This window comes from Dasypus novemcinctus, chromosome 7, assembly GCF_030445035.2.
Source record: "Dasypus novemcinctus isolate mDasNov1 chromosome 7, mDasNov1.1.hap2, whole genome shotgun sequence".
NCBI lineage: Eukaryota > Metazoa > Chordata > Mammalia > Cingulata > Dasypodidae > Dasypus > Dasypus novemcinctus.
The window spans coordinates 82,856,543-82,882,900 of NC_080679.1; the positions used below are offsets into that span (position 1 = coordinate 82,856,543).

The window sequence follows — 26,358 nt, forward strand, 5'->3', positions numbered from 1 at the left end:
GAACAACAAAAGAAAAACTAGATGAATAGAACCTCTTCAAAATTAAACACTTTTGCACCACAAAGGACTTGGTCAAAAGGGTGAAAAGGCAGCTGACTCAATGAGAAAATATTTGGAAATGATGTATCTGATAAGAGTTTAATATCCATGATATATAAGGAGATGCTACAACTCGACAATAAAAAGACAAATGACCCTATTAAAAAATGGGCAAAATGTCCAAAAAGAAATACAAATATCATAAAAACACATGAAAAAATGTTCAATATCACTAGAGATTAGGGAATTGCTTATCAAAACTACAGTGAGATACCATTTCACACCTATTAGATTGGCCACTATTAAAAATATAGAACAACTGTTGGAGAGCATGCAGAGAAAAGAACACTTATTCATTGTTGATAGGAATGTAGACTGGTATAGCCACTGTGGAGGTCTAATTAGGAGTTCCTAAAGAAGTTTAATATAGATTTGCCACATTACGTGGCAATACCACTACTGGGTATATACCCAGAAGAACTGAGAGCAGTGCCATGAACAGACATCTGCACACTGTTACTCATAGCACTGTTACACATAATTGCCAAAAGTTGGAAACAACCCAGGTGTCCATCAACAAATGAATGGATAAACTGGTGCTTTTGCATGATGGAATATTATGCAGCTGTAAGAAGAAATGAAATCGTAAAACATGACAACATGGATGGCACTTGGGAACATTACGTTGAGCAAAGCAAGCCAGACACAAAAGGACAAATATTGTATGATTGTACTCCTATGAACTAAATATATTGTGGAGTTAATAACTTGAATATGGGTCACCAGAAAATAGAATGAGGTTACAGAATGGAAAGTTGAGGGTTAACTTATGCAGAATTGGTAAAAAAGATGTGTTAATCTTCAGAAATGAATAGTATAGGTGAAAGCCTGACATATCTGTAGCTAGCAGTACTATTATGTGAGTATGAAAGGGGTTTAAAGGAAATGTCTGAGGTCATGTATATTACTAAAAGAATAGCTAAAGAATGTAACATGCAACTACAACATTATAAAACCACATGTGAAATATGATTATAGGTAAAATTGCATATATAATTTTTTCTTTGAAATTGAACAAATGTAAATACTGCAAGAAGTTAATATCAGACAAAAAATTATGCTAAGTGAAAGTACTACACTAAGTACTACACTACGACACTGAGTACTACATATTGTATGACTCCATGTATATAAAATGCAAATATAAATCAATTTATAAAAATGAAGTAAGTCTAGTGGCTATACAGAGCTGAGGAAGGACTGCTAAGGTGTGTGGAGTTTTCTTTTTGGAGTAATGAAATGGTTCTAAAATTTTTGTGGTGATGAATGCGTAACATTGTGATTATACTACAAACCATTGATTATACACTTTGATCATATGGTATGTGAACATATCTCAGTAAAACTGCCTAATAAATTAATAAGTAATTATGTAAGAATAACCAGAAATAGCAGCTATGTACAGGAGGGGAATCAAAAGAAATTGAGAGGTGAACAATTTTCTTGTTTATTTGTTTATTATTATTATTGAAAAATAAGAATGCTGTAATGATGACTGAGGTGATGAATGCTCAGCTGAGTGATTATACCAAATACCATTGACTGTATATTTTGGATGAATTGTATGCTTTATTAATATGTATTGATAAAATTGATTTGTTAAAAAAAAATTTGATACCAAGCTCGTTTTATGAATTCACTGCCCCAAGTAAGTATTAGCCATTTGTACAAAATGAGCTGATCCCTCTTAGTGGGAAATGGTAATTTGGGCACTAGTAATTTAAAAATTTTAAATATTTACATACTTTTATCTAGTTTCTGTGTGTGTAGTATGTTTATATATATGTATATATTTTGTGGGGCTGTTTTTAAGATATAAAAGAGACTCATTGTTTTTAAACTTGTTTTTTTCTTTAACCTTGTATTTCCTGGATATCCTTTTATATTTATTCACACCAGTATTCTAATTTTTTTAAAATTTTATTAAAGAAGTTGTGAGTTTACAAAACAATCATACACACCTCACCACTATCACCTTGCATTATTCTATAACACCTGTTGTAATTAATAAAAGAAAATGCAAATATTATTGTCTAAAGCTTATATTAGGTGTATTTTTACCATAAACCACCCTATTATTAACACCATGTATCAGTATTGTACATTTGTTACAACTCATGTAAAAATGTTCTCATATTTGTACTGTTAACCATCATCCACCACCATGGGTTCACTTGTGATACAATCCCATGCCTTGTATAGTCCATCTAAGGTATATACACAGTGACTCTCAGTCTCATCACAGAGTTGTACTGTCATCACCTCAGTCAATTTTAGAATATTTTTCTTACTCCAGAAGGAAAAATCCCTTACCGTATTATATCCTCCTATTGTAGACTCTTAGCATTGATACAGTACCTTCATTGCCATTGATGCAAAATACTACACTGCTGTTAACTATAGTCAATAAGTTATGTCAGTTGTGTTTTTCCCATGTATCACCATATTCTTAACTCCTTGCAATAATGACATACATTTGTTCTAATTCATAGATCATTCTTATATTTGTACTGTTATCCACAAACCTCATCAACCACCAAGCTCACTATGTTTTGCAATCCCAAGATTATCCTCTAGCTTTCTTTGTATTGGCATTTATGTCCCTAGACTACCCCCTTCAGCCATATTCATGTTTAAAGTCAGTGGTGTTAGTTATACTCACTATAATGTGTTAAATCAACTCTATTTCCTGAAATTTACCATCAGTCTTATTAAAAATTCTATATACGTTAAGCATCGGCTCCCCCTTCTCAAACCCTCATTTTATAACCTACTAATCTATAGTCTAGATTTTAACTCCATGAGTTTACTCATTGTATTTAGTATGTATTAATGACACCATACAATATTTGTCTTTTGTGTCTGGTTTATTTCATTCAACATCGTGTCCTCAAGGTTCCTCCATGTTTTCATATGCATCCCAATTTCATTTCTTAAAGCTGAACAGTATTCCATCATATGTATATATCACATTTTGTTTATCCTTTCATCAGTTAATAGACACTTGGGTTGTTTCTATCTATGGTAGTTGTGAATAAGGCTGCTGTGAATATCAGTGTGCAAATATCTGTTTGTGTCCTTGCTTTCAGTTATTCTGAATATATTCCTAGTAGCAGAATTCCAAATCATATGGCATTTATTTAGCTTCCTGAGGAACCACCAAACTGTTCCACAGAGGCTGCACTGTTCTGTTCCCACCAACAGTGAAGGAGTGTTTTTATTTCTCCACATTCTCTCCAGGACTTGTTGTTTTCTGATTTTTTAATTAAAAAATAGCTGTTCTCTACAGTGTGAAATGATATCTCGTTGCAGTTTTGATTTCTCCATTTCCCTAACAGTTAGTGATGTTGAACATTCTGCTTTTTCATCATTTGTATTTCCTCTTTGGAAAAATGTCTAAGTCTTTTGCCTATTTTTTAATTGCATTGCTTGTCTTTTTATCATTGAGTTGAATGATCTCTTTATATAACATGGAAATCAAACACTTATCTGATAAGTGGTTTCCAAATATTTTCTCCCATTGAGTAGGCTGCCTTTTTACCTTCTTGACAAAGTCACTTGAAGCATGGAAGTGTTTAATTTTGAGAGGGTCCCATTTATTCATTTTTTCTATCGTTACTCATGCTATGGGGAAAAAGTTTAAGAGACTGCCACTTACCACAAAAATTCTAAGTTTCCTTACATTTTTATGGTTATACCTTTTATATTTAGGTCTTTCATCCATTTTGAGTTAATTTTTTATTTAAGATGTGAGATAGAGGTCCTCTTCCTTTCGTGGATATTGATATCTAGTTCTCCCAGCAGCATTTGTTGAATAGACTATTCTAACCCAGCTGGGTGTACTTACAGCCTTGTCAAAAATCACTTGGCCATAGATGTGTGTCTCTTAATGATTTTTTAGCAACTGAATATCATTCTATAAAGTTGACGTGAAAATAGTATATTAATCTTTCCCCACTGATGGGCATTTAGGTTGTTTCAACTTTTGACTATTCTATATAATACAGTGAACACACACATGCACAATCTTTTTACACTTAAGGAAAATTTCTGTAGGATGAAAGACTGATCCCAAATGAAGGACTCATGAGTCAAAGGATAATTTATTTATTAGAGTAAACTTAGCTGCTATTAAAAAGTAGATCTCAACATATAATGGTCAATAAAATAGTTTTGGGGTTTTCTCTTTTGCCTATGTAACTTTCTTTTTGGGGAGAGGTAGGCCTCACCATTGCTCAGACAGCTTTCTTTCAACAATGGAAGATCCAGACTTTTTCCATTCTGCTGCTCTCCCATCTCCTAGGACCTCAAATCATTGTTTTCAGCTGATGGAAGTGGGAAGAGAGTATGGAGCAGGGTTTCCACTTCTCTTAAAAACCCAGAAATGGTATACATTACTTCATCTCTCATTGGTCACATGTAATTGCAAAGACTTCTGTCAAGTGTTGTTTAACTATGTGCCCAAGCAAATAGGGTGAAAATGGATTCGAGGGATAGATTACAATCACTGCCTCTGTGAACATGTTTAAAATTGTGATATTCAGGCCAAATTGCTCTCCTAAAAAGTTGTGCTAATTTACACTCCCGTGAATAGTCTACTAAATACCACCCCACCTCATCCATCCTCACCAGTCACCGATACTGGCTATTATCACTGTTTTTTTTTTTTTTAACAATCTAATAGAAGAGTAGTACCTTATTTCAGTTTTAATTTCATTGATTATGAGATTGAGCATCTCTTCATACATTAAAAGCAATTGTTTTTCTGCATATCGTTTGTTCTTTTTTTTAAAACAAAAACTTCTTTTGAGCCTATTATATTTCTAATGGACCTTTTACCTTTTAGGGCAAATTCAACATCATGTTGTTTCTTTTTTGATAGTTATCTTGGCTCTTGTTTTGCAGTATACTGTTAGAATTAACTTATCAAATTGTGAAAAGATGCCTTAATTTTAAGATTTCGGTTTGGGGTGGCGGACTTGGCCCAGTGGTTAGGGCGTCTGTCTACCACATGGGAGGTCCGCGGTTCAAACCCCGGGCCTCCTTGACCCATGTGGAGCTGGCCCATGCACAGTGCTGATGCACGCAAGGGGTGCCCTGCCACGCGGGGGTGTCTTCCGCGTAGGGGAGCCCCACACGCAAGGAGTGCCACCCTGTAAGGAGAGCCGCCCAGCGCGAAAGAAGGTGCAGCCTGCCTAAGAATGGCGCCACCCACACACAGAAATGACACAACAAGATGATGCAGCAAAGAGAAACAAAGATTCCCGTGCCACTGACAACAACAGAAGTGGACAAAGAAGAAGCAGCAAATAGACACAGAACAGACAACCGGGGTGCGGGGGGGAAGGGGAGAGAAATAAATAAATAAATCTTTAAAAAAAAAAAGATTTTGGTTTGATTTTACATTAAATCTATAGATTATTTCCGAAAGAGTTTTAGTTTAAGTTTTTTAATCAAATATGATCATTATCATCTTTATCAACTTGCTATAGGTGCTTAAAAACACAACCACAAATATCAAGACATATAATAATAAGCATTTATTTCTCCCATTTGCACAGGTTTCAGGTTTGTTGACCTAGATCAGCTTTGGCTGGGCCTGTGCCTTAAGCTTCAGGTCTAGCCAGGTCGGTGGGCACTTCACTGCAGTTTGGGCTCTGGTCAGCTCCAACTGTTTCTTCCTTAGATTCAAGCCAAAGAGCAGCAGCTGCCCAGGGAAAATGCTTCTCATGGTAATGGCAGAGGTACAAGAGGATCAACAGAAGTATGCAGTGCCTCTGAAAACTTAGACTTGGCATACACTTCCTTCTGCCTACATTTATTGGCCAATATGAGAATAATGTCCAAGTCCATAGCCAAGGCTCAATAAAGGACAGCCAGACTTTTGTTGGAGAAACTTCATGTTACATGGCAGAAGGCATGGATTCAGGGAGTGTTGAACAACTAGAGCCAATAATTGAATATACCACATCATCCATAAGAACCCAGTGTGTTAGCTCATTGGTTCAGTTCTTTTTTAAATGTCTTTGAGAAAATTTTGTAGTTTTTTTAATATATCTTTTGCATATTTCTTAATTTACACCTGAATATTTTTGTTCTTGTTAATAGGATATTTTTTCATAGTATTTTGTAATTTTTTATCACATAGAACAATATATTGATATTTGTATCTGTCTATGTATGTATATATACACACACATCTTTAAATCAGAACACCTTACTCCATTTTAAAAATGTATTCTCTAGAATTTTCTGGATCCCTTCCTTATTAATGTTTATTTTTCTTCTTCATTCTAACTGGCTAAGATCTCTTTTATAGTGTTGAGTAGTAGTGAGAATAATAGGAATCTTTTTTTCCCATTGGTGACTGCAGTGGGAATAATTGTAATGTTTCATCTTTTAAGTATAACATTACTTTAAGATTTCTGATACCCTTTATCAAGATACCTATTATGTTTATCATGATTTGATATTGAACTTTATCAAATTTCTTAGTCCCTCAAGGTGATTATGTAGTTTTTAATGTTGTTAATTACATTAATAGTTCTTCTTAATGTTCAGCTATCTTTGTATTCCTGCAATTCCTGTAATAAATTTGCCTAGTCTAGGTGAATTCTTCTAATATATTGTTGTATATAGCTAACTAATATTTTATTTAGGGATGCCATAGGATTTAATGAGATGTTGGTACAACCTATTCATATCTTTTAAAAAATATCAGTTGTGATTTCCCTACACATGGCTCTTCTGTCCTTCTGTTTGAACCTATAATTAGTACCAGAGTTGGTAGGTGTACATCCAAGAGACTTAAATCTTCAGGCTGTCCATGTGCCAACTGGGCCCAGAATCTCACTGGAGCTGCAACACCTACTCTGCAGTTCATTGGTCTCATCCAGGAAAACTACCATACCAAGGAGCCAAGAGAGTCTGCAACTGCAAGCGAGAGAGTCCCATCCATCAGCCCTATGGGAGCACAGCGCCCTCTCAATTAGAGGTGGAGTCGACATCACCATCCCAGAATCCTCAGGATTGGGGAATGAACTAGGGACTAAAGTAGACTTACTAGTATTCTACTGTAGACTTACTGTGATTCTAGAGGAAGAAATCATATCATTGCTGTGGAGTCAGGGCCAGTAGAGGTTCTCAGGGCAGGGAGGGGGCAAAACAGGAATAATATGGAGGCATTTTTGGGACTTGGGAATTGTCCCGAATGACATTGCAACGACAGATACAAGCCATTATAAATCTTGTTATAACCTACAGAATTGTGTGGGAGAGAGTGTAAACTACAATGTAAACTTTAATCCTTGCTTAGTGACAGTGCTCCAGAATGTGTTCATCAATTGCAATGAATGTACCTCACTAAGGAAGAATGTTGTTAATGTAGGAAAATGTTGGAGGTGAGAGGTGCAGGGCAGATGGGAATCCTCTATATTTTTTATGTGACATTTGTGTAATCTAAGTATCTTCCAAACATTTTTTTAAATAAAATGAAAAAATATATATTAAAAATTAACATCCAGAGATTTTTAGTTTAAATGTTAAGGTTAATAATTTTCACAAAGCAGATGTCATTGTACTAATTTAAAATTAATGATATGGACAGTGGAATTGTAGTCAGACCAACGAATCAACTTTTTAAGCCCGCAAGTATATGTTTACTTTAATACTAACTGAAATGTTTTCCTGTAGGTTAATGCTGCAAGATAATCAAAATGTGGAAGCCCTGAGAATTCTTGCTCTGTACTATTTGTGCAGGGAGGGGAATATAGAGAAGGTAAGTTGTGTTGTATTGCTTAAATTTTCTGTATTAAAAAAAATATATTTAGTTACACACAATAAAGCCTTGAAGTGCTCTTTTAGAATGTTTATCAAAGTAGTTTTTAGTTGACTAGTAGAAAGGAAACAAAGTCGTGAAATTCTTAGTAAAGCTAAAATATTATCTAATTAAAATTACTCCTGAAAATTCTATATAAATCATTAATTATAATATATGCAGTTTTCCATATAAAACTCTTATGCAATAATATATATAATTAATGTAATCAGTAATGCATAGACTACATATGCAAAATTATTATATTATTATTACAATTTAACCGAACTTGGCTAATTAAATAGGCTTAGGACTAAATCCCAGTGTACCTTATAATAAGATATATGTTTCTTCAGTAGTGAAGCATATTACTGTATACTGGATTATGGAGTACCAAAATACTAATCTGTAGCAAGTAGTATGATAACAAGTAGTGGATTTAGATTGTGTGTAGTGTGATTAAAGTGGTTAATTTGACAAAGGCTAATAAATACTTCAGTAAATACTAGAAGAATTTCATAGGGGCAAGTTTTCAGTAAATTTCCTAGGCATTGAAATTACTAATGCTAAGAACTATAGTGATTTCTCTATGCTAGAAAAATACTTTAAATATAAACCAGGCCAAATAGTTTTAAAAAGGGGGGCTGATATCATTTAATAAGAATTTTGTAAGAATGTTATCATGCATATTCAGATGTGTTATGAATTAATTATTGGAGAGGGAGCTTGGCATGTACTGTTAATTGGGTATTATAACTATCATCTCTATCCTCCCAAAGTTTTCCATTCAATAATAAATATTAAAGAAATACTAAAACTAAATAGTTATTTAATTATTTAGCTTTTTAAAAGCACTTTAATATATCTTGCAACATATAAGATTTCATTGGAAGAGGGGAAATTTATAAAAGCAAAGGTCTTTTTAACAGAAATCGTGTCTACCCATGTATTTTTATTAGTGCATATGTTCACATATTGTGCTCTCTTTTTTTCTTAGCATAATTAAAAATTAAACTGATTACTTTTGTTTTAGGCTTCCACCAAGCTAGAAAACTTAGGAAACACATTGGATGCCATGGAACCACAGAATGCTCAACTTTTTTATAAGATCACAGTAGCCTTCAGCAGAACTGTAAGAGTGCCTACTATATGTACCAGACTCTGTTATCTATAGTAGGGAATATAAAATACGTCAAAAGGGTTGAAGCCTCAAAGAGTATGTGGCCTAAAGTACATAAACAGCACGTACATAAATATATGATACATTCCTGTGAAACACATTTTGGAGAAGAGATGATTTCCTGGAGGCTCAGGAAAGGAGGGGCACCTGCTGACCCTGTAAAGAAAGGGAAGTGCATTCCAGACAAAGAAATAGGAAGTGGTTTACTTTAATCAGAGCACAGGTCATGTGACTATGATTGTGCTGTTTTATGGTGGCCCTGTTTTTGTTGTTGTTGTCTTTTTGTTGTTTATTTTTTAACTGTTTGAAAAAATTTAAGGTGGGTAATTGACTATTTTAGTGGGGGAAATGGAATCTTATTTGTTATAATAGTAAAGGTATGTTTTATTGTAAGCACCCAATAAAGGAAGGTAGTCAGGATTGGGATAGAAAAATTCAGTAGACTATTGAAATCAGTGAAGAGAATGAAAGGATCGAGAAGTTACTTAATTAAACTATCAGAAACCAAAGAAAAAAATACATATAACTAAGGAAATAATTAGTAAACATAAGTTTGAAAGAAAAATTCAAGGATATTAGTTGTTAAATGACAAGAATAAAAATTATTCTTCTATTTATAAAACAAATATTGTCAGATTGTGTGAAACTTGGAGAAAAAATTCCCATTTATTAAAAATATTTTGAGTTGTGGAGGATATTTACCCCTTTTCATTTCCCTTTTTTTTTTTTGCCAAGCACACTATTTTAATTAGGTTTTATGATAAGCTTACAAAATTCAAATGTCCAAATAAGTGTTTTACTCTTAAATGTTGTTGTACTTAAAAGTTATATACTTAATAACACACCCATTTCTTTAAATATTTTTGAAAAATCTTCAAGGTTTGATCTTTTAAAATATTCTCATTGTTGGTATAGCATATATATAACTTTGACTATGATTTTCTTGTCTAATTTTTAAAACAACCATGAGACAGTTGGATAGAGGCAGTTTCTAAAAAAAAAAAAGTGCCATAGTATCAGCATCATTAGTTTAGAAAAACTGTAGAAATAATCCTTTAGTCTTAGTAGAAGTGTTTGACTTCTATTCTTATTTTTTTCTTCCAGTGTGGGCGTAATCAAGTTATTCTTCAGAAAATTCAAATGTTATTAGAAAGAGCTTTTAGTTTAACCCCTCATCATTCAGAATTTGCTACAGAACTTGGATACCAAATGATTTTACAAGGAAAAGTTAAAGAGGCATTGAAATGGTATAAGACTGCAATGACGCTTGATGAGACAAGTGTTTCTGCACTAATTGGTATGACATTTATTTCTGTAAATATTCCTAATATAGAATTAAGTAGTAATTGCTTTTATTATATCACAGTAAAGGAGAGAATTGTACTTTGTCGTTTTATAGGGAATTTCAAGTAAAATAGACTTTTAAATCTTACAAGAACATACTACATATATCATGACTACATGTTTTAAATAAATCAAACTGTTCTTAACTATTCAAAGTAGAAAAAGTCATTTTTCTTTGGAAATAAAAGTTCTATATCTTAAATAAAAGTTCTACTTCTTAAAAAATAGATTTTTACCAGATAATTCCTATAAATTATGAATTCTTTAATGAATGACTTTGTCGGGATCCAAGTCAGTCAATTTTACTTTTTTTCACCCTTTTCTTTTTCTTCTTTCTGTGTTTTTTTTTTTTTTCAAATCTCAAACTTTAATTTATTGTGATGGGGAAAAAACCCTGTTTTATTCATGTTTCTTGTGTTAGCTTGAAGTGTACATCCTTGAATTGATGTGGGCTTTAACTGTTTCTGTTCTGTTTTATTTTAGGATTTATCAGATGTCAGTTAATAGAAGGGCAATTACAGGATGCAGATCAGCAGCTAGAATTCCTTAGTGAAATTCAGCAGTCCATTGGCAAATCTGCGGTATAGTATTTTGTTTTAGCAGAATATTCATAGCTACTATTTATGAAATATGAAATATTAAATCAGTTATTTAAGTTATTTAGCAATAACTTAAAAGGGACTAATACACATTAATTTTAATATTAAATTCCATGTAATTTTCCTCCATGCAAAATTAGATTTTAAATATTTTTTAACTAATTCTAGAAGTCCAGTTTAATATATAAGTTTGAACAAATAATTCCTCATGAATAGCATTTCTTATACCTTTGCAATCTAAATAGAAAAAAATAGTTTATAATTGAGTGGAATAATTTATGAAAACTACTTATTTTTCAGGAATTAATATATTTACATGCAGTTCTAGCTATGAAGAAAAATAAACGAAAAGAAGAAGTTATACATCTCTTAAATGATGTTTTGGACACTCATTTTTCACAGTTGGAAGATTTACCACTTGGCATAGAGTATTTTGAAAAGTTAAATCCTGATTTCTTACTGGAAATTATTACAGAATATCTGAATTTCTGTCCAATGCAGGTAAATAATTATTATTTTTAGAAATTCATTTACATTGATGTTTTGTAGGTATTAATAAGTGATCTTTCTTGCATTATTACTGTATTGGCATTTTAAAGCCGTAGTATTTGTTTATTTTATTTGTAACATTTTTAATCAGAATATTTATAGTAATGACTGCTATCAACTTATAAATGTATTATATTACGTATGTTCATGTGTAATTCAAAAATCTTAAAATCTTCAGTTTACAAGAACCATTAGAGGACAGCTAATTCAGATGTCCACCTTATATTTGAATCCACTGTATAGCATCTCTACCTAGTGCCCATGCAATCTGGATATACTAAAATATGGAATTCTTACTGTATAACTACAAGTAATAGACTGCATTTTCTATGTTAAGTCAAAGTATACTTTGTGTTTAAAAAAATCACCCACTTACTGATCCTCTTTTTGCTCTCTGGAGTGACATGCAGCAAGTTCAGTTCACTTTGTTAAAGCATGGATCATTCCTCATTCATAAATAGACATGCAGATTTTGGAAGTTCACATTTATGTTCCAGGTTTCCTTTTGGATCCTGGTTGTCACCTGTCCAGTTGACTTCTGGTAACCTCTTATCTGCCTTGTCTAGCTCTGAGACAAACATCATGGTCTCATCCAAGCCTTAAGAGTTTTAAATAGAATTGAGGATGGAACCCTGTGCTGTACTACCAGAGAATTCTTCCCAAATTGATACAGATCCATAAATCAGCACTCTCATTACAGCCAGTAAAAAGATATGAACCACCTAACTTTATTATACCCACCTGTTATAACCCCCTAACTTTATTGTACCTCTATCAAATATCTCATTGCTGCAAAGGAAGTTGTTGGTATTGTCCTTCATATATAGTTTCAGTAACTTATTTTTCTGCCTCAGCATGAGTGAGGAGATGCAGCATGTCCTTGTCAGTATCATGGGCTCATGATAGAATTGATTGTCAATAAGAGGCCACATTCCAGTATAAAGTCTGTTTGTTTTGGGAGTGAGGAAGTAGGAAGAATCATCCTACAGATAAAGAAAATGTCATTAGTAAAGCAGTGGGAGTAGACATTTGATATTTAAATTCTGATACCACATCTCTAAGTTGTGCTTGGATGAAAGTTGGAGGATGAAAAGTAGGTTATTTACACAGCCATTACAAGAATAATACAAATCCAAAAGAGTAAACAAATGCTCTAGTACTGCTTCAGTTGTCATATTTACTGTTAATGAGGAAGAAATAACTTTAAGTGCCCTCAACTTGCCAGGCATAAAGATGAGGAATGTGAAGGTTTGAGGCATTGGTGTAATACATGTTTGTGTGTTCTTCCTTCATAAATCTACTAAAAATCTGAATCTTTGAAAACTGACCTTACGGTCCTGTAAGTAGTAGTGAAAGTTACTGAATTGAGTGAATCACAAATAAGGTCTAGAATCAGAACTCAAATTTTGTTCATTTTTATTCAGTACTAGCAAGAAACTCTACCTCCCAGTTGTCTTTCCTTTGAACAGATATGCTTTCTTAATAAAGTGAGCAGATAACACTGCTTTCATATGTTATCCAATCAATTGGACAATAATTGATATTGTGGAACAAAAGCCATTTATATAATCTGTACATAAAACATGGGAGATAAATTAGTATTGTTTCAGTCATCATAAAGGTATTGAGCAATAAATAGAATATGAGAAATTTTAGGAAAAGACATAGTTTTGCTAGATACAGTAAAATTAATATGCATTTATATTTAGCTAGACTAGAGAAAAGCTAAATAGTGCAGGTAGGCATTAGCCACTGTCTTATAAACAGGAGACTTTAAGTTTAAATGCCAGAAACAAATTTATCATAAGATGATTTACTAATTTGTTTTGTTTAGCCTTCAAGTCTTGGGCAGCCTCTTTCTCCACTTCTGAGACGTTGTACCTCAGTCCTGGAGACAATAGTAAGAACTGTACCAGGTCTTTTGCAAGCTGTCTTCCTAATAGCAAAAGTGAAATACTTGTCAGGTATAGTATACCTTAAAAACTTAAAATAACCTTTCTGTTCTGATGTTGATAAAAAAGGGTATAAATCAACTATGCACTCCATATATATGGAAAATACTTATACAAAATACATATTTTAGATATATATAGACTTTCCATTTTAATCCAAAATAAAATTGTAAAGCTTAATTACTGCTTCATTTTTAAATTATTACTGTAAACATTTGTGGTTCAAAATGAGTCTCTGGGAAAAGTCAGTTAATCACTTTTTTAAAAAATTAGGTAATTCTTAGATGGTACTGGGACTGACAACAAGAACTTATGCTCATTAATACATAGTTGTTGGCTTATTGGTATCACCAACTGTAATGGTTGCCAGGTTTCAAGCCCTGATATATAGCAGATGTATAGCAGATGTTTTCCAAAATATTTAATATTCTCCTAATTTGTGCTTAAAGGAATTCTAATTTCATAATTCATATTTCTTATTTTCTGGAATACACACTTATGCCTTTATAATTTGCAATTTATCCTTCTGCCTCCAACCTTCCCTAGATGGCTCCCTTGTCTGTTTGCTTGTTGTTTGCGCTCGTTGTGTGCTCATTGGGTTTTTTTTTTTGCTCGTTGTCTGTCTGTTTTTTCTTTAGGAGGCACCAGGAATTGAACCCCGGACCTCCTTGTGTGAGCCAGGTGCTCAACTGCTTGAGCCACATCTGTTTTCCCCTTCTGCCTTTTTTGTTATTTTTTGTATATTGATAAAATTTCTGGCAAAGAATGATTATCAGTCTATCTTCTTTGTTATTATAAATGACACTTCATAATTCTAGTTATTTAGATATCTGTGTTTTAGGTAACTTGTTTTCATGAATTTTAAATTAAAATTTTGTTTTGATAAGGAAAATAAGTAAAAATGCATTGGCAGGCCTCTCAGTACCAGTGGTAATTGACTAATCCTTCCCCACACTTTCCCGCGTTTGCTCCTAGGACCAAAGGCTGGCCTGAGTTACAGGTACGTTCTTTCATGCAGGACTAGAGTGAAGTTAACTTGTGCAGGTAGACATTAAGCCATGGCCTTATGAACAAGAGACTTTATATTTAAATGCCAGAAACATACAAAAAATAGGAGCTGAAGCATCTCCCTCTCTTAGATCTCCAACTTTCAATAGTGCTTTGTTTTCCTCATTAGGTGACATTGAAGCAGCTTATAATAACCTGCAGCATTGTCTAGAACACAATCCTTCTTATGCAGATGCTCATCTCCTGATGGCTCAGGTTTATTTGTCTCAAGAAAAATTCAAATTGTGTTCTCAATCTCTTGAACTGTGTCTGAGCTATAATTTTAAGGTGAGTACTCTAGTCTCCAGTGGATAAGACATATCGTCCTTAAACTTATATAGCAAGTGTTTACATAGTCAATCATTCTGAATTTTAGCCTGAATGTTTTGCAAATAAAGGTATTCTTAATGGGGGGGGGAAGTTTTGTACTCATAAGCAGTAGGAGGAAAATATGGAGGCAATTGTGGTATATAATTAAAAAACTATATAGACTTAGAGACAAAAGACTTGGGTTCAATACTGGGTCTTTCCACTCATCTCTTTTTAAGCCTGCTTTCTTTTCTAAAAAATTCACACAGTACAGTTATTGTGAGGGTTAAATGCAAGAATAAATGTATATAATAATTTTTTTGTGTGAATGGAGACTGTAACACATTATATCACGTATTTTTATGTTTGAGGTTAATAGATTTTATTGCTTCTTTCTTGGACCTTAGTTTTTGATATCTTCTTTTTACAGTCATTGCCAAAAAACATCCAGTCGCTTTAAAAGTCATTAAGGTGGTTAAAGGATATAAAAACACTAGATTTTTATCTAAGGTATTTTGCCTGGTATATCCAGTATCCCAATAATTGATTAGTGTCCTAAAATTTTAATCTTAAAATTTAAAAATCAGGGGAAAAGAGGAAACACCTGTTTCTATAAAAACCACTAATTTCATTTCAATGCTGTAAGTCCCAGATGAAGAAATTCCTTTCTTAGAAACGCAGTTAATTTCGGAGATTCTATTTACTAGCCTCCAGAACTTTATTTATATTTTCTCTTATGTTGTTGCAGAAGAACATTAACCTGTTTGCCATCTAGAGGGAGTCATCGTAGTGGCAGTTTCCCTGAATCTTATTTAATATGATAAATGATAGGAAAGTTAATAAGAATACAGAAGCAGACCTATACTTATAGATAGACAACCCTCAGAGATCCTATTCCTTTTAATGTTTGATTAGATTGTAAATTATATATTGATGTTGAGGGCACTCCAAAGAAATATTTCTAAATGCTTCTTTCTTTCAGGTGAGAGAATACCCTTTATATCATTTGATAAAAGCTCAGTCACAAAAGAAAATGGGAGAAATAGCAGAAGCAATTAAAACTCTGCATATGGCAATGAGTTTACCAGGAATGAGGAGAAGTGGAGCCACCTCAAAATCAAAATACAGAAAAGCCGAAGTTGATGCAAGTCATCGTTTATCAATCTTTCTTGAGTTGGTTGAGGTTCACTGCTTAAATGGAGAACAGGTAGGTCAAGTTTTACTTCAGTGACTCACATCCAAAGTTTGCTCTTTACATATAGGTTATAATAGAAAATGAAAAAGCAAAGTTATTCCCTTGTCCAAGTGGAAAAGTTTAGAGGATTTATGTCTCGTGACTTTGAACTAAACGATGTACTTTCTACAAGTCCCTGAAAGCTAAACACAATTTGTGCCCTGGATGCAGTGCAATTTACCTTGGCTACCTTGAAATGAAATAATATAGTGTAGTTACAAATCTTTGAATTCCGAAAAGGATTAATTTGCACACATACACCTGTACTACTGGAATAAAATGAAAGCACCAACCTGAAACTCTAATAGTTGAGAAAACAAACATTTAATAAATACAGCTCTGTATCATACAGTCAGTTTAAAAATAATAATAACACACATAGATAAATAGTAATTCTGAGAGAAGAATTAAGAGCCTTGTGGAAAATGAGGAATTTAAAGGCATTTATATCAGATTTTTTTTAGGTTGCAGCAGTTGCTAATCAGTTATTTTAATATTTAATGGAAATGTACAAGGTCATATTTCTAGATATTTGCAAATAATAAATTTCCATTGCACTAATAAATTAATATGAAATACATTTAATAAGTAGGATTACTATTACCATATATTTTTGGCTCTGAGATGCACTCTTTTTACATTTTAACATTTCTGAAATCAAAATATCTCTAAAGTTGAGATAAATCTTAAAATGAATGGCATTTTATAGTCACTGGTGTACAGATTTGGAAATAAGTTGGTATATTTACTTGAGGTCTAACAAAAATGATGGTTTGTGGGAGGGAATAGAGTCATCTGCTACTTAATGATGAGCCAGCAGGTACTGTGGCCTCGATCCCACCAAGGCGGTGGTAATGAACGTAGTTAGGAATTTAGGCTTTGGAGTCCGGTGACCTCAGTTTGAATTCTAGTTCAGTCATTTGTTAATTTTTTGACTGTCTAAATCTCAGTGTCCTCACTGCAAGAAGGATGTAATAATAGTAACCACCTAAAAGGATTATAGTGAGAATTAAAGGAGCTAATACAATGCTGGGTGTAAAGTAAAGCTCAGCAAATTGTTGACCTAATTATGTAAATACTTTTTCTAGCTAACAGATATTATAGTTTCTTCTGAATTTAGTCCCTGATTCTAGTTTTCCATTTTTGTACTTTTCAAAAATATATTAATTTGTTTCCTAAATATATATTTTGTACTTATTGTTAATTCTATAATATCTTCTTCTTTAGTGTAATTTGTTGAAAATTTTGAAAGAATCATGTTTCAACTTCATCTTTACAGCATGAGGCAGCAAAAGTTTTACAAGATGCCATCCACGAATTTTCTGGAACATCTGAAGAATTGCGTGTCACGATTGCTAATGCAGACCTAGCTCTGGCCCAAGGAGATGTTGAGCGAGCTTTAAACATGCTTCGGAATGTGACGACTGAACAGCCGTATTTTATAGAAGCCAAGGAAAAAATGGCAGACATTTATCTCAAGTACAGAAAAGAGAAAATGTTATATATCACTTGTTATAGGTAAATGGTTATTTCAACCCTTTTTTTTTTTTTGACACATTTACCTTTTAAAATTAATTCCCACATTTATTTTTCATTTTCTCTCAGGTGCTTTACAGATACTTTTAGATTCTTAAGAGTGTTCTTACTTCCTTCTACTATCAACCTCAGTCACTCTAAAGAAGTTACTCACTTTCCTTAAAACATGTAATTGTGTTTATTTTGACCTATAGCTTACTGGAGCTGAGAGTCTCTCAGCTCACCACAGTAATCGTTATTTCTAGGTCCTGAATGTCTTTCTTTCATCTTCCTGTTTAGGAAGAGAAAGAGAAGCAGCCACCTATGTTCCAGTAGCTTAAAGTCATTCTGTAATGTACCAGTAATTCAGGGGATAGAATTTTGTCACTTAGTGTAGTAGTGGCAGCAAAAGAAAGTTATGGCATAGTATGTACCATGCTAGGTATGGATTGCAGATTTTCCTTGGTGAAAGTACAGGAGCTCTAAAAGTTGTGTCATATTATAATGGCCTTAGAGATTGCTGGGATACAGAACACACACATATGCATACTTGAGGGACGAAACGGGGTCCCTGTTATGGGACGAGCGGGGTCCCTGTTGCGGGACGAGTGGGGTCCCGTTGTGGGACGAGAGGGGTCCCTGGCGTGGGGAAGAAAGCCTCGTACGGCCACTGAGGCTTCCCTCGGGGGCTCCGAAGGCGTAGAGGGCGCAGGACCCAGGAAGGAGTCGTGGAGACAGGCTGATGGCACAAGTCTGGTTTATTGCGGGAGGGGATGCAGATTTATAGGATTGGGGAGTGGTGTGGCGGGTTCTGATTGGCTAGGGCAAATGCTGTTTCCATATAAGGCAATGTTCTGGCATTGGGCTAGTGATTGGCCAGTAGAGTATGTGCTAACTCTTGATAGGCTGACACTGTTACTAAGCTGATAGGTGGTTGTAAGCTGTTGCTGGGCAAACAGCGTACTAAGAGATTAGGTTTAAGGGAGGGGGGAGGGGAAGTGAGAGCTGGGCTAGGCGGGAGATAGGAAGGGGGAGGGCGGTGCCGGCTAGCCGTTAGCAGCAAAGGCCTAGTCAGGCGTGGTCACCTTGTCTAGGACCAGTGGGCAGAGGCGGTGTCACCTCTTGCCGCACTGTTTGCCACTGAGGCAAGCCGGGTGCCCCTCCTCCCACACATACTCACACACACCTGCACACGTACATGTGTTGCTCTTAGTCTTCTCCCCAAACAAAAGGATGAACATGCGAACACACACTCCATTTAAGAGAAAATTAACATTTTTGTCTGGAACATAATAAAATGTTGATGAGTTAGTTCACTCTTGGTTCATGTATATTATATAAATATCAAAGATCTGAAAATTGCTTGTGTTCTCTGTAGGTGCTGAGTGATTCATTGCAACTAAGTAGCATCCCATGTATAGATAGATAAACCTATATAGTTTCTACAACATATTTTTTGTCATATTTCCAAAAAATCACCACTAACTCTCTTCTAACAATAGGATAGTAGGGTTGATTTGTTTTGGATGCTATTTGGATAATAGTTAAAGGCATGCATTTTTTGTTTTGTTTTGTGTTGTTTTGTTTTTCAGGCCGATCTGACACTTTAGCTATAGATTTTAACTCTTCACCTTAGCTGTAAAATTGGAATAATTATCTTTCTCATTGTTTTTGGTCCAATTAAATGAGATACTGAATGTTAAAGACTTAGCACTGTATTATTTGAGTAACTTTGTATTGTTGAATTGAGGAACAGCTTTAGAAGGCTAAATTTGCAGATAAAAAAGAAGCGATAAATGTTGAAGTAAAAGATTTTTTATTTTTTATGGTAATTCATTTTGGGGAATGATCCAGGCCTTGACTATCAGAGCTCTAGATGCATAGAAGGGTATGTTTATCCCTCCTAACATTTTTTGGTAACCCCAATTTCAAAATTAAAGATAGCAAAACTTGTATTTCTGGATGATTGGATTTTATATGTTTTTCATCTACATGTGCTCTATTACTTTCAGAAAATGGAAAGATTTCATGAAAAAAAATTGCCTAAACAACCTATGGGTATAGGTATGGGTGAAATTTTTTGTAATATTACACTGATAGATTACGAACAAGATACTCTGAAGGGTATTGATTAATTGAAATAAAAGAACTTGCCTTTTATTTTTATTAGTTTAGAAGATATTTGTATTCAGTTTACTAAATAAAGTTGGTCTATTTCCAGAGAAATTGCTGAAAGAATGCCCAACCCTCGTTCTTTTCTTCTCCTTGGTGATGCATACATGAATATTCAAGAGGTAAATTTGCTAATGCAACTAAACTTTTAATTTTTTAAAACAACTCCTCATTTAATGATTTAACATTCTATTAAGAATTTGTTTTTATACTGCTTATTTAATATTTGAGAATCAAGTCATTACAATAAAAGGTAGGCAGCCATTGCAATAAAAGATTCATTTTCTTTTTCAAATTGAGATCCAGTAATTCAACCTTATCATTATCCAAAATAGAGATCATACCAAATACCAAAGCATGTTAGGAGTCTCCTTTAAACAGAAGAACTAAGAGGGTTAGGTTTAGGGTTTGGATTAGGGAGGAGGAAAAAAAGGAGGACTAAGAGAGCTACAGACTAATAGGGTGTTTTCGTCAGAAGAAAGCAATCCTCAGACACTAATGGCTTTTATAATGACTACTAGAAATTGAAAGTCAAGAAATGTCTCCTGTTATCATTTACGAGGTTTAAGGCATAGTTTTCATGGATGAGGATTATACTGAGTTACAGTTACCCTAGTTGTCATCTCCGAAATCATTAAAAGTTCTAGACTCAAATATATATTTACTCAGTCTTATTATGTATTCCAAATGTAGCTCTTAATCATAGAAATGTTGCCATTTAATCAAATCCAGTTAAGGTATTTATTTATTGTTTATCTTTGTGTCTGCCAATATCAGCCTGAAGAAGCGATAGTAGCATATGAGCAAGCATTAAATCAGAACCCAAAAGATGGAACTTTAGCAAGCAAAATTGGGAAAGCTCTTGTCAAAACTCACAACTATTCAAAGGTAAGTATTTTGTTATTTAAAATATATCTCTTGGATCAAATTTATCATACCCTGCTCTATGAGAAATCTTCATCAAGCACCATTTGTGTCATTGATAGTTGTCTAAACTCCAAATTTATATTCACATTGAATTTGTGTTAAAGGCTTTTCCAGGGTCTTTGATTCTTCATTGCTGCATTTTTCAAAGACTATTTGGTCCTAGAATTTACTTCAGGCTTTATCTTGCACCTAAAACCCTTGGCACTAAAGCACTTACAATCAAGTTGCTATTTTTTTATCTCTTTAATTACATGACAAAGCATGATAAATGTCCTTTATGTTGAATCAAGTTTGGGTAGCTGTTTGCTTCCAATTGTATTTTTCTAGTAAAGATAATGGATTTTCCTTTAACTGTTAAAACTTGCCCTATTCCTGATAATTACTGAATATATGTACAACAGTTAGCAAAATATTTGTATTCAGGAAGGCTCATTGGCCTTGAATAAAATCTGTAAACTTGATTCACCAAGCTCTACTCTTTAAATATTTATCATAAGAAATGTTCGTTGTCTGGTGTGATGTTTGATTCTCCAAGAAAAATGGGATACTTCACTATAGTGCAGTTATATTCTTAGGACATGCCTAAGAATGTCCTGAGTTATTTCCAATTATGTATGTGCTTTAAGTCTGTAATGGTAAAATACCTTTACTTGAATACCATTTTCTTTGCCTTTTTTTCCTTAATTTGAATGGGTTTTCTTTAGGCAATCACTTATTATGAAGCTGCTCTGAAAAGTGGACAACAGAATTGCCTTTGCTATGACCTGGCTGAGCTTTTACTAAAATTGAAATGGTATGACAAAGCAGAAAAAGTTCTTCAACATGCTTTAGCTCATGAACCTGGTATGAAAATCTTTCTGATTTGGGAAAAAAGTATGCCTGATATTTATGATCTGTCTTATCTTTATATTATATAAGTATATATTTGTGTTCTAAGTATTTTTTATGTCCATATCATGCATGAGGGATTGAGAAATACTCATAAACATAATTCTTGTTTTACTTATCAGAATGCCACTCTACCAAATTATGGTATTTTAGAATCTAATAGATTCATGAAATTGTGTTATAGAAAGATACTTTACTTTCCAAACTGATATAAAGGAAATTTCCTTTATAGTGAAACTACCCCTGATTTTTAAATTTGTAAACATTTTTATAATCTTTGCATTTTTTTAATACATAGTCCTTTCTAAAAATTCAACACTACAAAAAAATGTAATGTGTGAGTCTCCTGTTCTCATGTGAATTCCACCTGCCCTGTTCTCAGACTACTCCCCTAGAGGTTATCATTTTTGTGTTTTATTGTTATGCTCTGTATGTGTGTGTATGTCAATGTAGTAAATGTAATATGCATACTTTTCCTTTTTAAAATTGGACTATTCTTCCTATTCTACATTTTCCACATACAATATGTCCCAGATGTAGTTTGATGAAAGATTTCTATCTAAATGCATCAAAATACCCCATAACTACCTAAGTTATAGAACTTCCCCCCAACTGTTATACATTTGGTTTGTTTCCATTATTTTGATACTATAAACCATGCTATAATGAATATTCTTGTATTTTATTCTTTGGTGTACACTTGCGTTTATTTCTTAAAAGATGCTCAATAAAAGGGTATGTACAATTAAAATTTAATTGGATATTACAAAATTGCCTTCTTATAATTTTGTGCAAATTTACTTTTAAAAGATCCTTTATTTTTTAATAAAGTCTATTACTTGCTCCTTGCCAGAATTTAAAGATGATAGAAGTGAATGAAAGTTTTGTGAACTCTGCCACTCCAGAGAAAATCATATTTGACAGTTTATGTATCATCCCCATCAGTCTCCATATGCCATCTGTATTTCCCTCAGGTGCACAATTTTTTCTACCAAAATATATATAACCCTATATATAGAACTGTATATAGTTCTGCAATATGTATTTTTCATTTAATAAATTCACTTCATGCTGGCAAATAAAGCTCTTCTTTATTCTTTTTAGCATATGTAGACTATCACTGTATGTTGATATAATTTATTTGATGAATCCCCTATTGGTGGACTTTTAGATTGGGGAAAATTGGAAACAATACTGAGATAAACACCCTTGTTTTTATATCTCTGTGTACTTGTTGGAATGAAATCTTGCCCAGTTGTTCTTCCTTAGCTAGAAATATCCTAATATTAAGTAGTAGTAATCATAGGGAAAAGGAAATTTGATATCTCCTTGTTATTTTAATATACATCTCTTTGACAATTAAGGTTAGGCATCATTTTTTGTTTATAGATCCTCTTTTCTTTTCGGAGTTGTTCATTCAGTCTGTCTGTAATCCTTTATCTGCTACTGATTTTACAGATGTTTTCTCCCAGGCTATCCTTTGGTTAAATAGAATATTTAATGATCATAGAGTCATACCTGCTAATTTTTTTCCTTTTAGCTTCTGAATTTCTTGTTATGCTCAGAAAACATTTACTATAATATCAACATATTCCCATTTTTCTGGTATTTCTGTAGCTTGATTTTTTATATTGAGTACTTTAGTACATTTTTAAAAATTTATTTTATTTATTTCTCCCCATCCCTCTTGTTTGCACTTGCTGTGTCTATTCATCTTCCTTGCTTCTTTTTAGGATGCACCAGAAGCCAAACCTGGAACCCTCTGATGTGGGAGGGAGGTGCCTAATTGCTTGAGCCACCTCTGTTCCCTGCTTTATTGTATCTCTCATTGCTTTTCCTCTCCATGTCTCTGCTTACATCATCTTGTCCTGTCAGCTTGCCACACCTACCCATCACATCAGCTTGCTGTCCTCTTTAGGAGGCACCGGGAACCTCTGCTCCCAGCTTTGTTGTGTCTGTCATTATGTTCCTTCTTCTAATGTCTCTTGTTGTGTCAGCTTGCTGCACCTGCCTGTCACACCCAGCCCACTTTAGAAGGTACCAGGATCCAAACCAGGGACTTCCCGTGTGATAGACAGGAGCCCAATTGCCTGAGCCACATCCACTTCCCCACGTGCATTTTTTTTTTAAAAGATTTATTTTTATTTTATTTAATTCCCCTCCCCTCCCCCAGTTGTCTGTTTTCTGTGTCTTTTTGCTGCGTCTTATTTCTTTGTCCGCTTCTGTTGTCGTCAGCGGCACAGGAAGTGTGGGCGGCGCCATTCCTCGGCAGGCTGCTCCCTCCTTCGCGCTCAGCGGCTCTCCTTATGGGTGCACTCCTTGCACGTGGGGCTCCCCTACGCGGGGGACACCCCTGTGTGGCACGGCACTCCTTGCGCGCATCAGCACTGCGCATGGGCCAGCTCCACACGGGTCAAGGAGGCCCGGGGCTTGAACCGCGGACCTCCCATGTGGTAGACGGACGCCCTAACCACTGGGCCAAAGTCCGTTTCCCCCCACGTGCATTTTTAATCATATTGCTTCTCAAATGGATAGCCAGTTTTATTCCAGTGCTATTTGTTGAAATGCTGACTTTATCATATAATAAACTGCTCCAGACATGTGCTTCTGATTTGGGGAATCTTTGTTTTGTTCCACTGAGTTATTTTTCTTTTCTTTTGGCAATACAATGTTTACTGTAACTTTAAAATATGTTTGATACATGTTGGGGCATGCCTGCTCTTAGATTTTTAATATTTCTAAAATGGTCTCTTAATTTAGCTTTGATGAATTTGGTAGTTGCAAATTTAAGAGCTCATATGATTGCTGCTTAAATTCTCCTAATTATGAATGCATTTAATGTATGTGTGATTAATTCCATAAAAATATATGCATAATTTCTATAAGACCTTGCTTTGAAACATTACAGAAGCCTGAAATGTGGATATGCATTTCATGGAGTATACAGAGGGGGAATTGGACATAATTCATTACATTGGACTTAATTCATTTACTATAATATTTGCAGAGCACATCCAATGATGTACTTAGATTCCTTCATATATATATTCATTATATATCATTTTGTTAAGACATTAACCTTTGGGGCAAATACAGATATTCCCATTTTTAAATTAGCAGTCTGAGACCTGTTTTCTTGATGTATCCAGGTTGATAGCTGATAAATAGCACCTGACCTCAAATAAACATCTTACACTTAACATATCTAAAACTGAATTCCTAGTCTTCTTTCCCAAATCTTTTCCACATGTAGCCTTCTTCATCTCAATAATGATTTCATCTTTCTTTTAGTTGCTAAGAGCCAAAATCCTCCCTCACTCTTGCCCACTTTCAGAGTATATTCAGAATCCTACCACCTCTTACCTTTTCTTTTACTATCACCCTCATCCAAGCCGTTACTGAGCAAAAGTGGGGGTTCCTCTGCACAACGTGCTGGAATGACCAATTCCTGAGACACTGGTGTTTCAAAAGGACAGTTTATTGCTAAGCATGAAGCAGGAGATCACATGACCTATTGACCTAAAAATCTGTCTCCCTGAACTGCAGTCATTCTGATAGTTTTATAGTATTGAAAGACAGAGACAGGCATCTTTATGCTAATGATATAGTGTCCCCAGATGATGCAGTTAGAGATTATCTCATTATTGAGCATGCACAGGTTGAGTACATGAAGCTACTGTGTCAAGTGGGGCCATTTTGGTTAGATCTAAGGTCCTCTAGTAAGATGGTTTAGGAATTGGGTGGGTTAGTTCTGGGCTGATTCCATTTCCTTCATTAATAAACCTTCGGGACTGTCTTGTGATCATAAGACTTCAAAGTTGTAAAGTCTTTTACAACTTTAAGATTGGGTGAGGAAGGTACAAGTGGGGCCTGTCACAAGGTTTTTATAGTCACAAGATAAAGAATATATAGTTTTACAGTCATCAGAGATCAAGGTACCTGGGTTCCAGTGTAGCAAGTTTCAGTAATTTCAGGTATGTACTTTTGGCTTTTCTACGATATAATAGGAAGTAAAAAGGCATCTATGTAATGATTCCATAATCATAGTCATTAGTTAATTCTTAACTGTCAGTTACAAAGCTAACCCCCAGTTAACCAGTTAAGCTCCTGTCTTAACTGGTTAGAGCAGTAGCCTCCTTTCCCATCTCCCTACTCCCATCTTCACCCTCCACACCCCTGCCACAGCCCTTCTCAACAAAGCAGCAATATTGAGCCTTAAAAAAAAAACTAAGTTAGGTCGTGAGGCCACTTAGCCCAAGCTTACTGCAGTGCCCTGTTGCCTTCAGAGTTCAACCAAAATCCTTAACCCTGGCTTACATGGCCCTGCACTCTTGCTTCTCTGACCTTTCCTTATACTCTCCTTTCCCCCACTCTCTTACAGCCTCCTTCTTCGTACTTTACAACTTTTCTTATCTGTAAACTATCAATAACAAAACTGGCCTCTCAGACTGTGATTTTAAGGAAATAATGTATATTCACCACTTTAAATAGTGTGGTGTAAACTACACATTGAATAAATGGTGGAAGAAAGTTATCTTTGTTAATTATCTAGTGTTCTTTTATTGCTCCTAGATCAATACTTAAATAGCATTTACCATGTAGCAGACTTTAAGTTCTTCACACGTTACCTTATTAACTTTTTAAAATCTTGCAACACCCTTATGAGATGGGCACTGTTGTTCCCCCTATTTTACCAATGAAAGACAGGCAGAGAGAAGTTAAGGACC

At 34.3% G+C, this 26,358-nt stretch overlaps 1 protein-coding gene across 3 annotated transcripts in view; it reads left to right on the plus strand.

Annotated features, from left to right (window-relative positions):
• Positions 1-26,358, plus strand: part of TTC21B (tetratricopeptide repeat domain 21B) — a 97,508-nt gene that overhangs the window by 35,448 nt on the left and 35,702 nt on the right. For all 3 annotated transcript variants that reach the window (XM_071216334.1, XM_058300708.2, XM_071216333.1), the window contains 12 exons: positions 7,792-7,876; positions 8,949-9,047; positions 10,200-10,392; positions 10,923-11,020; positions 11,339-11,539; positions 13,422-13,551; positions 14,717-14,874; positions 15,878-16,102; positions 17,409-17,647; positions 19,866-19,938; positions 20,594-20,704; positions 21,448-21,586. In XM_071216334.1, the coding sequence (XP_071072435.1) occupies positions 7,792-7,876; positions 8,949-9,047; positions 10,200-10,392; positions 10,923-11,020; positions 11,339-11,539; positions 13,422-13,551; positions 14,717-14,874; positions 15,878-16,102; positions 17,409-17,647; positions 19,866-19,938; positions 20,594-20,704; positions 21,448-21,586 (1,751 nt within the window). The remainder of the gene's footprint in view (positions 1-7,791; positions 7,877-8,948; positions 9,048-10,199; positions 10,393-10,922; positions 11,021-11,338; positions 11,540-13,421; positions 13,552-14,716; positions 14,875-15,877; positions 16,103-17,408; positions 17,648-19,865; positions 19,939-20,593; positions 20,705-21,447; positions 21,587-26,358) is intronic.